The sequence below is a fragment of the Pan troglodytes genome, chromosome 16, assembly GCF_028858775.2.
Source record: "Pan troglodytes isolate AG18354 chromosome 16, NHGRI_mPanTro3-v2.0_pri, whole genome shotgun sequence".
NCBI lineage: Eukaryota > Metazoa > Chordata > Mammalia > Primates > Hominidae > Pan > Pan troglodytes.
Window position 1 is genome coordinate 11,003,126 of NC_072414.2, and position 17,757 is coordinate 11,020,882.

The window sequence follows — 17,757 nt, forward strand, 5'->3', positions numbered from 1 at the left end:
TGCCAGTGTCATAGCAATCATGCAAACTTGGAGAAATTGTCACAGTCAAAGTCGATTAAGGAGCATGAATTGTAAATGTAATGAGGTATCCTGGATAGGATCCTGGAACAGAAACTCGACATTAAATGACGACTAAGTCAATCTGAATAAAGTGCAGATGGTTAATAATAGTGTAATATTGGTTGGTTCATTGTGACTAATATCCCACACCAATGTAAGGGGGTTATTAAGGAACATGGTGTATGGAGTCTGTGGAAACTCTATATTATATTTGGAACTGCTCTGTAAATCTAAAACTATTCATAAATTTCAAAAGTTTATTTTATTTTAAGCCTTTGCTGAGCTTATACAACAGAAAGAACATTAACAATATCATTGATGCCCCCTGAATGTATCTCCTGAATTTCATCATCTATGTTAACAGCTGAAGGTAACTATCATTATGGATTATCTCTGTCAGTCTCTAATTTTCTTATATTCATTTTTCCTGTATGTTTGTATATATAAACACTATATTGTTTTGTCTTTTATCTTTAAACTTAAATAAATATAAATATTGAAAATATTGAATTTAATCCATATCCCTAGTCTAATTATGAGAAGACATCTGACAAATTCATACTGTGGGAAATTTTACAATAGAACTGACCAGTCCTTGTCAGAAGGGTCAAGGTAACAGAAAATAAGTGAAGACTGAAAAACTATTTCATATTGGAGAAGATCAGATATGGCAGTTAGAACCTAAGATGGCACCCAATGACTCCCACCTCTAAGTATAAGTGAAGTTGATAAGTAAATTTGTATTTTAATTCCTTCCAATGAATGTAGTCAGAAACTGTGAGTTGCTTAAAATCAACAGAATACTACAATGGTGATGGGTCATTAGTAGGATGATTATGTTACATTAGATTGTGATTCTTGTCTTGCTAGCAAAGTGCCTCCCTTGATGGCTTTGGTGGAACATTTGCCATATGGGAGAAGCCAACATGGGAGGAAACTAAATTCAGAAACAGGCCAAAGCCAGCAAAGAACTGAGGCCCTTGGTCCAACACCCTTACCCAGAGTTTGCAATATTACATTTAAAATGAATCCAAGATACTTCTCAAAAAGTGTTTTTTGAAAAAACACTGTATCACTCACAGGTAGTGTGAATATCTTAGAATAACAAAATAATCTTAACTCTTTTGTTCTCCCTATTAGTGCTGTCATTCGTTTCACTTATACGTGAGTACACATGCACATATACATGTATATTTATATACATATAACATATAGACATAAGCATGCCTAATCAAATAGATTGGTGCTACTATTATTTTCCAGAAACCATTATCTGTGAGACTAAATTAAGAATATGAAAAATAAAAGTTTTATTCCATAGGGCAACCATTAAAATAGTCAAAAAAAGTTATATAATTGATATGCTAAGAATGGAGAGAAAACAGAATTGCATAAAATTCTCAAATAAAACCACAAAACACAGAAAATAAGTGAAGCACAATAACGGGAAGAAAGAACAAGGGCAACAAATCAAAAAGAGTAACACATATGGTTGATATTAATCCAACTCCATTGGTTGTCAGTAGTCTAAAAGCATCAATCAAAGAACTGAGAATGTCAGCGTAGATCAATAAAGTCAACCCAACTAAATGATGTTAAGTAAAATCTATGAAATATAAATACATGTATACATTTAAAGTAAATAGATGAAACAAAATAGCCTAGGCCAACACTTATCAAATAAAGGAAGGGTCGCTGCATGAATTACAGACAGAGCAGTCTTCAAGCAAGGAAAGTCACTAAAAATAAAGACGGGCATTACCCAAAGATGAAGGGGTCAGTTCTCCAGTACAACATAATAATCCTTAAAGCATTTAAGTGCCTAACAACAGAATGTCAAACTATGTAAGGCCAAAACTGATATAACTGCAAACAGAAAGAGATTAACTCATTATTATAGATGGAAACCTCAACACTCTGTATCAGACAGTATTTGTCTGCAACTGTACAGTTACTGTCATCTATACACAAGGGTTACCTCAGCTCCATCCATCTAAGTGCCAAGCATTTTCAGAAATGGAGATGTGCCTTCATATATTACTGGAGGCATCTCCTGCAGGGGCTCCACAACAGGGGCAGCACTGGTCTCATAGTGTCTTGGCCCTATGATAACATGCATCTCCCAAAGGACTCATGGAGCGGGTGCTACATTGTTGCAGGTATGCATGCCACTTCTGTATAATGGAGGCTTGAGAAATAGCTGACATAGGCCTGGAAAACAACCCTTCTATCCAGCCCTTAATGGAGAGATCTGTTCTCATTGTTACTGGCAGATGATCAGTTACAGGCTCAATGTGCTGCATGGCCTTACATGCTCCCAGAACCTGTTGTTCAATTGGAGAACTGTGGGTTTCAGCACATTTCCATAGCTGTGACCAGAATCTTAGAAGAACTGCTTTCCCATGCTGAACGTGCCAGAGGACCTGTTTTGTCCCTTCAGGGTTTACAGTCATATCAAAAGACACTGGTATCCCGGAAGGGGGGAACTAGAGCTTGTGCCTGAGCAATCAATATTTTAGCCTTCTCAAATGCTACCACTTGTTCTTTAGTTCTTTATCCTAGATCTTTTTTTTTTTTTTTTTTTTTTGAGACAGGGTTTCTAGCTCTTTCGCCCAAGTTGGAGTGCAGTGGCACGATCTCAGCTTACTAAATACTCCACCTCCCAGGTTCAAGCAACTCTCATGCCTCAGCCACACAAGTAACTGGGATTACAGGTATGCATCACCATGCCTGGCTAATTTCTTGTATTTTTAGTAGAGATGAGGTTTCACCACGTTGCCCATGCTGGTCTTGAACTCCTGGCCTCAAGTGATCTGCCTGCCACGGTCTCCCAAAGTGCTGGGATTACAGGTGTGAGCTACTGTGCCCAGCTGAGATTGCTTCTTTAATAGTCAGTATAGGGGATGCAAACATGGAGATAAACATGGAATGAAAGCCCACCGGTATCCCAAAAGACCTAGGAAACTTTGTAACTGTTTAACTGTTTTAGGTATGGAAAACTTATATTTTCTCAATGACCAAGCCTGAAGTAAGGTGTGTCTTACCTGGCCAAGTGATCCATAGGAACTTTGTAGCTGGTTCCAGGCCTTGTACTTTTGTGAGTTGATGGCCCATCCTCTGGATTGAAGAAGGGTGTCAATGCATCTCCGTGTTGCTGTAGCAATGACAAGTCTTCAGAAGTTAGAGTATCAACAATATAATGACTGCAAGTCAGGGTAAAAGGGATGCTAAAGAAGGCATTAGCTAAATCTAACACAGCATGATAAGTGCCTATGTTTTGTATTAATTGCTCAATCACTTGAGTTACATTACATAAAGGAGCATGTATCTTAGAAAGATCAGTAGTGTCCACTTATCTACTGTCATATCCAAGTGCCATCAGATTTTATTATTGGTCACACAGGATGGCTGAAAGGACTCTGGGCTGGACAGATAATATTAACTTTGGCCAATTTCTCCATGGTGGCTGTGACTTCTTATATTCTACCAGGAAGATGGTATTGTCTCATATTAACAATACATTGTGGGGGAGGGAGGTGTACACCTTCCAATTTTGCCTCCAATCTTAATACAGCCTTTGTCATAGGTGAGATTCCCCCACAGATGTTTGTAAAGTGCATCCTAAGAAGACATCCATATTCAAGATGTTTTCTGCAATAGGTGAGATAAAGACAGGAGAGTAAGCAAAGAGGGAACTCCAGACAAAACTAAGGAGGAGAGGAGTTTGCTTCTCTCAGATTTTTAACCCCTCACAACCATCTATAGCTTCCCACTTACCAGGGTGTCTCTCTGGATTTCCATCAATTAAGACACATTCTGCACCTGTGCCCACTAAAGCTAAGGTTCTCTTAGTGCTGTTTTAGACTCCAATCAATAGTGAGCTCCAAATATGGCCTCTGGTCACCCCCTATTGCTCTTACACAGAAGCAGCCTTGACCCTACCTATGATCTCCAGGCTGGAAAGAAGTCCACCCCTGAATTTTTACCAAAGGTTTCTTCCTGTCTTTCTCCCTCTTCTCATGGGGGGTGGGAGAGGTAATAAGAAGGCGTCTAAACTATTGATCAGGAGTCAGGTCTTTCCATACCCCACTAATATGCCATTGGGTTGCCCATCTATATCCTCTTTGTCAATCCCAGCTGAAATCAGATCATACCACATTTGTTTCCTAGTAACCTTAATTGTGCCTTTTTTAAACTCCTTTTTTCAGTCCAGCAGACTTTGTTTCTCCCTTTTTCCATTTTCCTTTAGCAACCAGTCAGACCTAATCTCTTCCCTTTTGAGTTTCTAGGAAATCTGAAATGGCTTTCCCTATAACTTATCCCATAAGGGGATTATTTCACTTCCGGGGTACTTCTGTCTCAATTTTTCAGGTTCATTCCCTTTTAGGGAGATATCATCCCCACTGGTGTCCCATAGCTGCACCATTCATGTACATAAGGCTTTCTCTTGGCAGCTGTTTTAAAGTTTTTATCATATCCAGTAATCCTATCCAGGCCTCTGTGTGTTGGAATTTTGCTTTCCACTGCATGAACAGTTTCACTCTCAAATGGGAAGGATAATGATCTTCCTCCTCTGAGTTAAACTCTATGTCATCATCTGGCTCACAGGTTGTTTCCCAAGAATTACAGGTATTTGCATCCCAGCCTGCACTGGCAAGGACAGTCCACACATTCAGCTAGCACAGCTTTCTCTCTCTCAGCCACACAAAGTGGCAAGGTACAATTTCCAACTGTGCCTCTTGAGTTTCAAGTTTATCATAAAACCAGACATTAACACAGACATGGAAGTTCTCATCCCTTTCTCACTGCGATTCTTTTCCTAGCTTCCCTCCCCTTGCCTCAGCTGCTACCTGTGCTTTCGTGACCACTCACATAGATAATAACAGCAGCAAACTCACTGCTGTCACTGTTTTGCCACCTTTTTCACCACAGTGAGTCATAGTTTTTAGTAACGTTTTACTAAAAAGCTTTAAACACACATAGTGGTCCACAGACATGTAGCATATGGGCAACGCCACCCACATGGATGAGGAGGGTTGCTTGTAGAACTTCCTCCACAGATGCTTCTTTCCCCTTGTCCACACTTTGGTTTCCTGGCTGGCCATTTGCTCCGTTAAAGGGCTGTATACAAAAAGCAACTCTCAAATGCCAAAGGATCTGAAAAATTAAAGAAGAAGGCAGAAAATCCATTTAGTCAGTACTGGTTAATTTATAGATGGAACTTACACACAGAACCATGCCCTTGGATGGTTGCAGGTAGGCAGTTGTTCACACTGTTACTCTCCAGACCCAGGGTTAATACTCCACAGGGAAAGGGTATATTTGCTTTAGCAAGTCAATTAAATGCAACCCTCCAGAATGGACAAGGAGGCTACATGCCTCATAGCATGTAATTTTTGTGGTAACACACAGGTTGACATGATTTTACACTAAGGACAGTAAATAAATGAGAGATCAGAAGGCATTCATGGAACCGGGGCAAATCAGAAGTAACATGGTGGACTAGCATCCAAGATGGGTCATTTTGTCTCCACAGGTTCTATGACCTGCTGTTTTTTCGAAGTACAGCTGGGAATATTCATGTAAGTGCAAGACATGCAAGGTTTTATCCTTCCCTGTCTTCAGTAGCACAGTGATGAAGAGAACAGTCTCTGCAGGGAAATGTCTAGTGTAAAATGAACTCTCCAAAATATAAGAACATGTAATATTTGAACACAGACAGAAGAATCAATAGGCCGGGCACGGTGGCTCACACCTGTAATCCCAGCACATTGGGAGGCCAAGGCGGATGGTCAGGAGTTTGAGACCAGCCTGACCAACATGGTGAAACCCCATCTCTACTAAAAATAAAATAAAATAAAATAGCCAGGTGTGGGGACGTGTGCCTGTAGTCCCAGCCACTCAGGAGGCTGAGGCAGGAGAATTGCTTGAACCCGTGAGGCAGAGGTTGCAGTGAGCCGAGATCGCAACATTGCACTCCAGCCTGGGTAACAGAGCGAGACTCTGTCTCAAAAAATTAATAACAATAAAGAAGAATCCATAAAAATAAAAAGAGTTGGAAAATCTGACAGATGTCTATATAAACAAATAATCCAAAAGAAAAAGTAATGGAAAAAGGTGTATTTTCTTTTTTTTTTTTTTTTTTTGAGATGGAGTCTCACTCTGTCACCCAGACTGGAGTGCAGTGGCGCAATCTTGGCTCACTGCAAGCTCCGCCTCCCAGGTTCACGCCATTCTCCTGCCTCAGCCTCCCAAGTAGCTGGGACTACAGGTGCCTGCCACCATGCCTGGCTAATTTTTTGTATTTTTAGTAGAGATGAGGTTTCACCATGTTAGCCAGGATGGTCTCAATCTCCTGACCTCGTGATCCGCCGCCTCGGCCTCCCAAAGTGCTGGGATTACAGGCATGAGCCACCGCACCAGGCTGGAAAAAGATGAATTTTCAATAAACATTTCAGTATACTGAATGTCCATCGAGATAAATAAAATTTACTTTTAAACTCATGAACAAAATCAACTTCAAGTGGATGATAGACCTCCATAGAAAAAAGAATTCAATGGAGTATTTAGAATTTAATATAGGAAAATAATTTCATTACAATAGGGTAGGTGAGGAATTCTTAAAAAGCACCTAGAAAGTGTTTACTCTAAGAGAGAAATGCTATTCTAACGTAGTTGATATGAGTAGGAACACTGGGTCAAGCTCAAGGTTGTTCTAAGTCTTTTCCTATAGGGCTTTAGCTCAGATTCAGAGCTAGAACTTTCAGAAGGTCACAGTAGTGTGTACCTCTTGAAATGCTGTGACAACTTAATGCACTCATACACAAAATGTGTAGACTAATAGCAGGTTTGAAAGGAAAATAAAATCTCAGGACACTAAATCTCTATGACCAATGGGAAAGTTAGGCTTAGGAACTGTGTCACACTAGAACTGACTTCATTTTTTTCCCAAATAGATAGCTGTAATTATACATGGTTACTTTATCTTATGCAAAATGTAGATCCAGCAAACATGAGATGAATGCATACTCAACTTTATCCCCCACTCCTCTATTTTCACATATCAAATGTGGTTTCAGTGAGTGCTAATCAAAGCCTCACCAGAATGCAAACACTTGCCTCAGTGCCCAGCCCTCTTTCCTTTTTCCCCCCTTCCCCTACTGCTCACTTTTTCCCCTTTAAATGCTGAAGTCATCAAAACTCGCTTTGGAAAAAGCACAGATCTCAGATCCTGCTGTAATTTGTGTTGCTTTTTCCCATGCACATTCTCAACGTTGGCAAGATCTAGCTCTAAATTTACTGAGACCTGCCTCAGTCACTTTTCAGTTTACATTTTGGAAACCACAATGAGTTCTGTGCAGAGTTTCGCCCTTTGGCCTGCAGCAACTCTCCTAGCAGGTCCCTGGTACAGCCAACTGGAAGCTTTGTATTGCTATGACTGATTGGATGATTTGCTGAGGTCTGTGAGCCTCCCCCTACAGAGATCTCTGATCTCCCAAACTTTTTGTTTGAGGTCTGAGGTATGTTCTCTTGTAGAACTCCCTTTCTGGGAGTTTGCTGCTTCTGAGGAGGCAGAGAGCAGTCTTGCACTTGGGCCAGCATCTCCAGGTAAGGAGCTGGCTGGGGGTTTTTAAATTGGATTTGGTAGCTTTAACTCTAGGTTTCTTATTAGCCAGTTATAAATTCCTAGGTTCAAATATCTCAACTTACATAAATTGTGCAATCACTTTTACTTCCTGTTTTGGCAAAAATCTATGTCTGTCTCCTCTACAAAGTTTTGACTGGAGATACATAAAAAAGATTTTAGAGATCTCATATTCTTAATAATTCATTAGAATATAAAATTTTACAAATGACTTACAATAGCATCATGACTATCCTTGAGAATTCTGGCTCTGTACATTAAAATCTCTTAGCATTGCTTGAAATTCATAAGACGTACCCTTGATTAAAGGGCATGGTCAAATATTTAACTTTCTTTGGGTTCAATGTACATACATGTGTTAGTGTGTGTTCCAAAATTGTACACCAAAACTCTGTGACCACAATTTTCCTGTATTACAAACCTGCAAATGTACCCCAAACCTAAAACAAAAAAATTGGTAAAATAAAATAGAAATGTCTTCAGAATTTAATTTAGATATTTCGTCTGAACTGGTCAGGCAAGTCAGATACTGTTTTTGCTGGATGTTTTAGGGCCATAAACTGCTCTGTGATATTTTAAATAATTGTTTGACTTGTCTTTCTTATAGCCATAGTAAGGTCAGGGGACATATAATGTTCTCCCTAGCCCAACTGTGCCCTCTGACTACACTGGGAAGGGTCAGATGTTATTGGCAGCTCTGTCTTTTGTCCCTGGCTCTGCACCTGATACATAAGTAAAATTTCTTACTTCCTAGAGTTTTTCAATACAAGTAAGAGTTACTGAGAGGTAACATTACAATTAACATATATAATGGAATCTACTAGATGCATCCAAAGTGTATAATAAAAGTGAGATGTGTTATTAGAAAAAAAAATGCTATAGAAAGGTATGAGAAATGTGTTTTCCTTACAAAGGGAAAGTAATTTTGTCTACTGTAGAGGTTTTCAAGTTGTCTTTAAACTGAAGACAAACTGACGGGATAAAGCTAAATGGCTACAGAAAGTTGGGGCTTGGTGTGGTGGTTCATTCCTGTAATCCCAGCACTTTTGGAGGCCAAAATGGGAGGACTACATGAAGCCAGCAGTTTGTGACCAGCCTGGGCAACAAAGTGAGACACCATATCTACAAAAAAAAAAAAAAAAAAAAAAAAAAAAACACGAGCCAGGCACAGTAGTGTGTGCCTGTTTTCTCAGCTACTCAAGAGGCTAAGGTGGGAGGACTGCTTGAGGCTAGGAATTTGAAGCTATAGTAAGCTATGAGTGTGTCACTGCATTCCAGCCCAGGTGATAGAGTGAGACCTTGTCTCAAAAAAAAAAGGTAAAGGAAGGTTGGAAAGAAATTTTTTGGTTGTTCTAAGATAAAATCATAGGACAAAACTGAAAGTTTGACGGAATTGTAGATTTGTAGCAGATTGATTTTACAAAAGAAATATTGTGTGTGACCAAGTGGGCTGAAATTTAAAGGGTATTATTCAGTCTTTCTATAAATTGAACATTAAAAAGCACACTTATGCAAGCCCAGAATCTGGATGTGATTTTTTCAGAGAACTTATCTGCTTCTCAGTAGAAAATAGTAAAAGGTTAACAAGCATTTCTTAAATTGTACCTTATGATTAAACTGATTGATATTTGATGAATTCATTTATAAAATTTTATTAAAATTGCTTCAGTATTAATACCACGCCATGCAAAGGTAAAGTTGGTTTTCTTTTTTGAACCAGGATTTTGTTTAATATTAAGAGAGAGTAAAAGATTTTTGTTTGCCTTTTGGGCAAACTGCAAAAAAAGAGGAGGGGAGTAAGGTTCACTTGGTTTCATACTATATTTATTAGGTTTTACTGGTTTTTCATTTTTTCAGGGTATTTTTGTTTGTTTTTTTGAGACAGGGTCTCACTCTGTCACCCAGGCTGGAGTGCAGTGGTGTGATCTTGGCTCACTGCAACCTCCGTGTCATGGGTTCATGTGATCCTCTTTCCTCAGACTCTGTAGTAGCTAGGACTACACACACCAATACAACCAGATAATTTACAAATTTATTTTCTGTAGAGACGAAGTCTCACTATATTGCCCAGGCTCGTCTTGAACTCCTGGGCTCAAATGATCTTCCCGTGTCGGCCTCCCAAAGCAATGGAATTACAGGCACAAGCCAGTGCACTCAGCCTGATATTAGACCTTATTGTTTAAGAAACTGAATCTCCTTTCTCTCTATCAAAGAATAAAGATTTTTGCTTTTTAGAAATATTTAAAATATCATTTTTGGCTTAATGAGTAATTCATTTCATCATGATTGGTGATTCTATTTTGTAACACTGTTTCAAACCTTTGATATTTGACAGACTTTCCAAATCAAATTCTAATTTAGCCTTAGTGACCTAATTAACTTTCTGAATATTAGGTCACCTGAAGTCCAACAGTGACAAATTAGCCACACTTAACATGTTAAAATCATACAGAAGCATGGTGAAATATTTAACTTTTGAGTTCTATTTACCTAAATATTAGCATGTGCTCCAAAATCATATGAGATGCCAATAATTCTGACATGCGTTACTATATGTTATCAGTAATAATTATGATTATTATGTTAAATTGTTGTATGACACAGAAATAACCAAATTTCCTATCAGCTATACCTGTAACTATGACTGTCCTAAGAGTTTTTCATTCACAATTGTTGTTTTACTTTGATTATTCTCAAAAAGTAGTTTATGGAAAACCAGTCGGCCAAAACTTGCTTCTTTAGAAGAGTTGGTGAAAATGACTCTGATAGGTTTTCTTGGATTTAGGTTTCTGATAACTTTGGAGATTGTGCCATTGTACAAACAAAAACAATAACAATAACAACAACAAAACTCCCAGGACTCTAAACAGGCTGACGTGTTCATGAGGATTGCTAAGCCAATATAAAGTAGAACAAGTTAATTATGTGGGACTGATGTAACAGAAGAATGAAACAATTTTTTAGGACTTTTTTATTTGAAACATTGATGACTATTTTTGTTTTTCAGAGTAAAGAAAGGTTTATTCTTAGCTATTTATAGTTTTTAACAATTGAATATGGTATACTCTTTAGAGAAAAATTTAAACTATATGTCTTTCTCTTTACCTGATTTCCCCAGAATTTGAAAACTATTTCTGAATATTCTTAATTTATGGTAATATAAGTTATTTTCATATAATCAATAACAATTATTTTTTGTAATGGGACACAATTGGAGACACTGGTTACCTTGTCAAGGCTTTGGCTGGAATAGCACATTTTCATCTATGAGCAGATTGCTTTGAGAAATTTAGGTTGAATAATAAAACCAGTAAAATTCCCTTGGAGAGACTCGCCCTATGCCTTCTTTATGCAGTTTCTTTACAGATTTTCTGATCTGTTGTAAGAAACGCATGTCACTTTCTGACAGGCCTAGGAACTCCAAGTAATCTTGCGACCTCAAGATGAGATGAATTCACCCAGTTCATACAGTTATTTGCAGGCACAATAAATGCTTGTTTGAGCTTGAGGGGCTATTTGAAAAAAATAGTAGACACTTTGTTTAAAAAAAAGTTCCATCAATGCCAACTTGGAAGAGCCTATATGGAAAAAAAAATAGTCTTGCTGCACTTTATGAAAATAATCAGGCCAAGTACAATAAAACTAAAACTTATTTTGGAAATAAATTGGTCTTACTATGATTTTTCTTTAGTAAAAATGGAAGACTGTAGAGAGAAAAAATGTATTTCAAATGAAACTATAGTACATCTTTTATTGGATTCTAGCCCTGTTCATTGTCTTCCAGTTTTATTATTGGTTTACAATTTAGCTAGACTGGATCCTAAATTCTTTGCTGGTTACCAGTCTCCAGACTAAAATTTTCAATGTTTTTTTTTTTCTTTCCCATTTTTTTCTGACTTCAAATTAGTAGAAAACTGTGCTTTTTGTAAAGCCCTGCAGACTGAAACTAGAAAACTTAAACTTTGGGAGAAATAACAGCATCTTATTTATTTACATAAAATATTTTCATGACCGTCTAGTTATATATGGACTGCTCTGTAATATAGTCTATTGGTTTTCAAGGATTGCTTTCTACTTTGTTGCTATAATCCAGCTGTGTCTCTTTTTTCTTATCTTTTCCCTTTATTTCTTATTCCCCCTATTTCTTCACAACCTTCTAGAATGAGTCTCCTTAAAAATGTGGATCCTAACTTTCTAGGAATAAACCATCCTAATGTTGAAAAATTAGGGAAAAAATATAACCAAACACTCATTTTCTTCTAAAATGCTTTCTCTGAAATATTTTGAAGAACAAGGAAAATAAAATCTTGGGATCCCAAACTCACTATGCCAAAGGAAAAGTCAGGAACTGAGTCATGCTAATACTACCTTCCTTTTGTTCCCAAAGAGACAGCTGTAATTTCACAAGTTTGCCTATCTTGTGTAAAATGTAGATCTACCACGCACAAGACAAATGCACAATCAACTTTTTCTCCATTCCTCTTTACACATGCAACATCTGGATGCAGTGAGTGCTAATCCAGGCCTCGTAAGGATGTACTTGCCTCACTGTCTTTCCTCCCCTTTCTTTATCCTCCACCTGCTCCTGCCAGGTCTCACCCCTACAAATATGGAGGTCAGCAAAACCCGCTTTGGAAAAAGCACAGGTCACAGAGCCTACTGTGACTTGTGTTTATCCTTAAACTTGGCAAAATAATTCTCTGAAATGAATGCCATCTGTGTCAGTCATTTTTGGTTTACATAGGTCTACACTAAACACTAGTTACTATTTGCTACCAGTGACAGCTTTTTTCAAGTAATTGCAAGAAGTATCATATGTATCAATTGTAAAATACATCATTATTTTACATCACAATAAAAGCATAGAACTATTGAAAAACTATGACATCACAAAAATTTTATGTCATATATGTTGAAAATAATACTTTTTGTTTGAAATGCCTGTTCCTTGGTGCCATAAAGAAATACCACTTGAATATCATTTCCTCAGCAAGGCCATTTTTATATTTTCTTCAGAAAAGGTACACTCACCAGCATTTTTGCCATGAGAGTACACAGAACAAAGGAGATAGGGTCATTTATAACCTGATGCGTCCACCCTACTGCTGTGTCTGGTTTCCATTGGCTGGAACAGGACCTCACATTCTGTATTTGTCCCGACTGGCTGGCAACTTAGAACTTTTTAAAAGAGGCAAAGGCAGAGGAGAACAAAGGAAGGAGGAAGTAACTTGTGGAATCCGGAGAAAGGTAAAAACACCTTCAAATAAGGAAGAGGAACAGGCTATGACCTAATGCTTGCTTGGACCAGTATAAGCATGCTGGCAAATATTTAGGTTAAATTCTGGGAGCTAAGAACATAAAGTACATTGATTTCTTTATTACGGCTAGCAGATATTTAAGAATGTTAACACAGGTCTTTGAAAAAATGTTGCTTCTAAGAGAAGTTACTATTTATTTCTAATTAGATGGCGAGGAAAGTCTTCGAAGAGGAACCTCTATTTTACTTTTTACACTTTTGAACTTATATAAATGTGTGTATTTATGTCATATCACTCCTATGATCACATGAGAGAGAAAGTGAAAGCAAAATAGGTAATCAAGGTTTTCTAAAATTTCTCATATTTGGATAAAACTCTTCTAAATCACTGTGCAACTCACCTTGTCCATGGATTTTTTCTACACTAGCATCATCTCTGGTAATTAGGAGCTTTGCTGATGCCATATTTGTAGTGAGAGAACTATAGGAGTTTCTGATAGATTATGTTTCTCATCTACTAACATCCCTCTCCAAGTCATGATGTTAAAGATACCACCAGAATGTGAAAATGGAAGTTTTTTACATCAAGTTCACTTGTGTTCACACAAAGTCCATCACATTATGACTGTCTTCTAACCAATAGTCTTTTTACAATATTATGATTCATCTCTATTTGAAAGATGTAAAAAATATGCCTTTTAAAATAAATGGAACACATTATTTTTTCTCTGTGACTGCCCCCTTTTCAGTATAAAATTTTGTCAGCTCATTATATGTATTCTGGTCTATTATTGCAAAAACATGCTTAACTATAGTTTCAAATTAGTTGAACAACTAGATTTACCTGCTACCTCAGGATTAGAGAGAGAGTTATTATTGGGCTACTAGAATTCCTATTTTAAATGTTGCTGTGAATTGTTTTAATTTTATGTAACCTGGGCATTCATTTTGTACATTGTGTTGACATTCTCATACCAGAAATAGGGTTTAGAAATCCATGACAGTTTCCAGTTTGTGGCCTCTTCCACATTCCTCAAGGTGGTCATTGAACATAGCCCCTTATAAAACCTGCTCAAGGTGACTACTCCATATAAGACAGCTGAATACCACCTTTATCTCACTTCACTGTCCCCTGTGGGAACTGCACAGATATTCGGCAGTAACCACCTCTCAGTCAAACTTTGACTCTGTGGAAATCATGGTTGCTTCACCTTAACCCAGCAATTTGAACTCCTCATGAGAAACCTGCTTGGGTAACACTCCAAAACCCAATGTAATGTTTAGTTTTAGGAGTCAACTAACTGTATTAAGGAACACCTAGAACACTGGCAAAGCATTACTTCTGGATCTGTGAGGGTTTCACTAGAAAGGTCTGAAATGTGAGTCGGTAGACAGAGTGGGTAAGATCCTGTGATGGAGCAGGGACCCTTTGTTAGGGGCCTGTAGCTTCCCCAAGCAGGGAAATAAAGGAAAATCGTGAGTCCCTTCAAGGGAAATCCCTGGTACCTAGCTAGCACTGAGAAAGAAATGAGGAACTTGATAAGCAAGAAGGTAATAGTAGCCTAAACAACAGCCAAGGAAGTTACAGTCAGAAGATGTTTGTTTTGTTCTAAAGATCACATCTTAACATACATTCCTCAGTCATTTTTCATAAACCTAGACCTCCACCAAAGGCATCTGCTGACAAGTACACCTCAGATAAGGGGGGCCTGAAAACTGAATTCTGACTGCCATTCTTTCTGCTAAATTTCTTCCTGAGGGGCTAGAGGGAGGCAAATCCATTAGCCAAAGAGCTAACATTTTTTTCTGCCAACCCCCAAATTTTAAAACAACTCTTCTTTCTTTAACCAATTACAAATCAGAAAACCCTTGAATCTATGTAGGGGCTGTAAGCCCCTGCTTCAAAATATCACGACTTTTCAGGACAAAACCAATGTGTAACCTCCATGTACTGATTTATAATTTTGCCAGTAACTTCTGCTTTCCTGAAATTTATGTCTGCTTTAAAAAAACCCTTACCTGCAAGCCACTGGGGAAGGCGGAACTTAAGCATTAGCTGACTCATCCGCCTTGCTTCACAATGTCCAGATAAACACCTCCTTTTCTCCCACTGCAAATGTCAGTGTAGATGTCTAGTCTTACTGTACTGGGTGAGCAGACCTGAGTTGAATTCTTTAACAATCCACCCTCTATGTGGGTAGGCACGATCCAGTGGGCTGGGGGTACTGATAGAACGAAAAAGTAATGAGAATGATTTTGCTCTCCCTCTCTCCTGGAGCTGGTACACTCTCTGCCTCCTGCCCTTGGACATCTTAACTACAGACTCTCTTCCTTGGGACTCCAGGACTTACTTCTGCATCCCTCCACATTCTCAGTCCTTTGGCCTCAGACTGAGAATTACACTGTCCGCTTTCCTCATTCTGAGACTTTCAGCCTTGGAATGAGCCATGCTACTGGTATTCCACGGTTTATAGCTTACAGAAGACCTGTCTTGGCTTCCATAATCATGTGACCCAATTTATCTAATTAATGCCCCCCCATCTATCTATATATGTATCCTATTGGTCCTGTATCTCTGAAGAATGGTAAAACAGGTTTTATTTTTTAAACCATGAATGATTGTAGAGAACCAGAATTTTAGGAATGAGTTTCTTTCATTGGTTTTGGGGTTTCTAAACTTAGATCTCTAAACTGATGATACCTAAAAATGTTAAAGACTCCATTTCTAATAGTCCAGAAAACATTGCTAGTCCATGTCATAAACTGCTTAAGGGATAAACATCTACCTTTGACACTCCTAATCAACACTGATAAAAGACAAGGAACTTGGTGACTCTGACAGCACATCTTTAAATATCTGTGGAAAATCAAGGACTCTGCTTCTAGAGTTGATGAGTAAAGTGATCAATAAAAAAGATATGCTAAGAGATTCAAATTTCAGAATTCGGCTTCACATAAAAAGCCTTAGAGCTTCTTACAGTGCTCTGAGTGAGAATTATATCTCCTATAGTCACGGGGCTGAAAATGCTAAAAGTCAAACACAAACCTTCACCGTGCAGTTGGCTGAATTACTATGAAAGTTGAACTTTCAGCCTAGCAAGGTACCTACTGTAAATTTAAAGCACTGTACAGAGAAGAATGGAACTCTGTAGAGTGGGTTGGGAACATTTGGGGAGACCATGTTGAGGCTGGAGACATTGAGTTCTGAAATTCTGATGTCTTCTTTGCCAGTAGACCTGACCCCCTACTGACACCCTCTTGGCAGTAGCCTCTTCACCCACACTGGTATAGGCAGTTCCACCTCCTCTGAGGGGATTACACCAGCACTGCCTGAGGGAAAGGTAATGGACTGCAATGCAGATTCTCCTAAGGCCCCACACCCACCACTCCTTTTTGCTTCTAGGCCTATAAGTAGACTCAAATCTCAAAATGCCCTTAAAAATGATATACAAAGTTTGGCCCATGGGAGGTTCATGACAGTTCAAGAAAACTATTTGACTTTAAAATTTATACAAGCAGAAATCTGGAGAACATGTGTGGAAAAGGGTATTAAGAGTTAGGATAATAGTGGAGGAAACACAATTGGATCACCCAGATTTATTGATATGGACCCATTAAAAAAGATACTGGTTTTAGTTTTGCAGCATGGGAAATTAGAAAGGGCTCTAACAGTTTGGTTGGTTGGCTGAACTATAAATCAAAAGATGGCCCTTATTTAGCCAGTTGGATATGCCTGATCTCCCTTGGCCTAATGTAGAGGAAGAGATTCAAAGGCTTAGAACAAATGGAACTCCAGAGTGCATTTGTCATTTGAAATCTACTCACCCACACTGGGAGGCTCCAGAAGACCAACCTTTCAGCAATACTTTAAGAAACTGATTTCTAAGGGGAGACCAGCATCCTTGAATAACTTTCTCTGTAGGTGGAAGCTTATACTGAGAACCACAGTCACTCAATAGAACATTTAAATGCATTGGGAATAACTGGATCTCACAGGTCCCAGAGCCATGTGGCAGCTGTCAACCTTCAGAGTCAAGATGGACATAGTTACCAAAATGGGCAGCAAAGGTACAGCAACATTCAGATGCATCTGACTCAAGTAGATCTATGGTGTTGGCTAGTTTGACTGTGGTGTTCTTAGAAGTAAAATAGAAAGAAGCCTAATAAACCCTTAATTGATCTGAAAATACTGAAAACATTTATGTTTACAAAAGTCTAACTCAAATCAAAATACTAGAGAATCACAGCTCCTACTAAAATCCAAGACTAGAGCCAGTTTATAGTCAAGAACTCCTTGAAAAAAGGAGCAGCCAGGTCCCCTCGATGAAGGACCCAGGTATACCACAAAAACTTTATACTGTTCATCTTTCTCCTATCCCTCCCAAAAGGGAACCTATAACCTTTTAACAGCTGTGTTTTGGGGAAAGGAATATAGTAAGAACTTTTCAGGACTAGTAGACACTGGCTCTGACCTTACATTGTTTCCAGAAGACTCAACTCAACTCAAAACATCACTACAGAATGCCAGTCAGAGTGGGGATTGATGGCAGTCAGGTGAGTAAATTTTAGTCACATGAAATCACAGTGGGTCCAGTGGCCCCAAACACATACTCTGGTCATTTCTCTAGTTGCAGATGCAAAGCTTTAATAGACATAGTTAGCACCTGGCACATTTCCCACATTGGTTCCCTGACCTGTGGAGTGTGAGCTAGTATGGTGGGAATATCTAAATGGAAGGCACTAGAGCTGCCTCTACGTAGGAAAATAGAAAATCAAATTCATAACCACACCTCTG

At 38.4% G+C, this 17,757-nt stretch overlaps 1 protein-coding gene across 22 annotated transcripts in view; it reads right to left on the reverse strand.

Annotated features, from left to right (window-relative positions):
• Positions 1–17,757, reverse strand: part of LOC112205572 (serine/threonine-protein kinase Nek4-like) — a 497,070-nt gene that overhangs the window by 356,900 nt on the left and 122,413 nt on the right. For 19 of the 22 annotated variants that reach the window (XR_010151571.1, XR_010151570.1, XR_010151572.1 and 16 more), the window contains 2 exons: positions 5,083–5,217; positions 3,105–3,214 (listed from right to left, as the gene is read on the reverse strand). Coding sequence is in view for 17 of the 22 variants with exons in the window: in XM_063794590.1 (XP_063650660.1) it covers positions 3,105–3,214; positions 5,083–5,217 (245 nt within the window). In the remaining 5 variants the exon portion in view is untranslated. The other 3 variants (XR_010151573.1, XM_063794601.1, XM_063794606.1) reach the window with 2 other exon arrangements.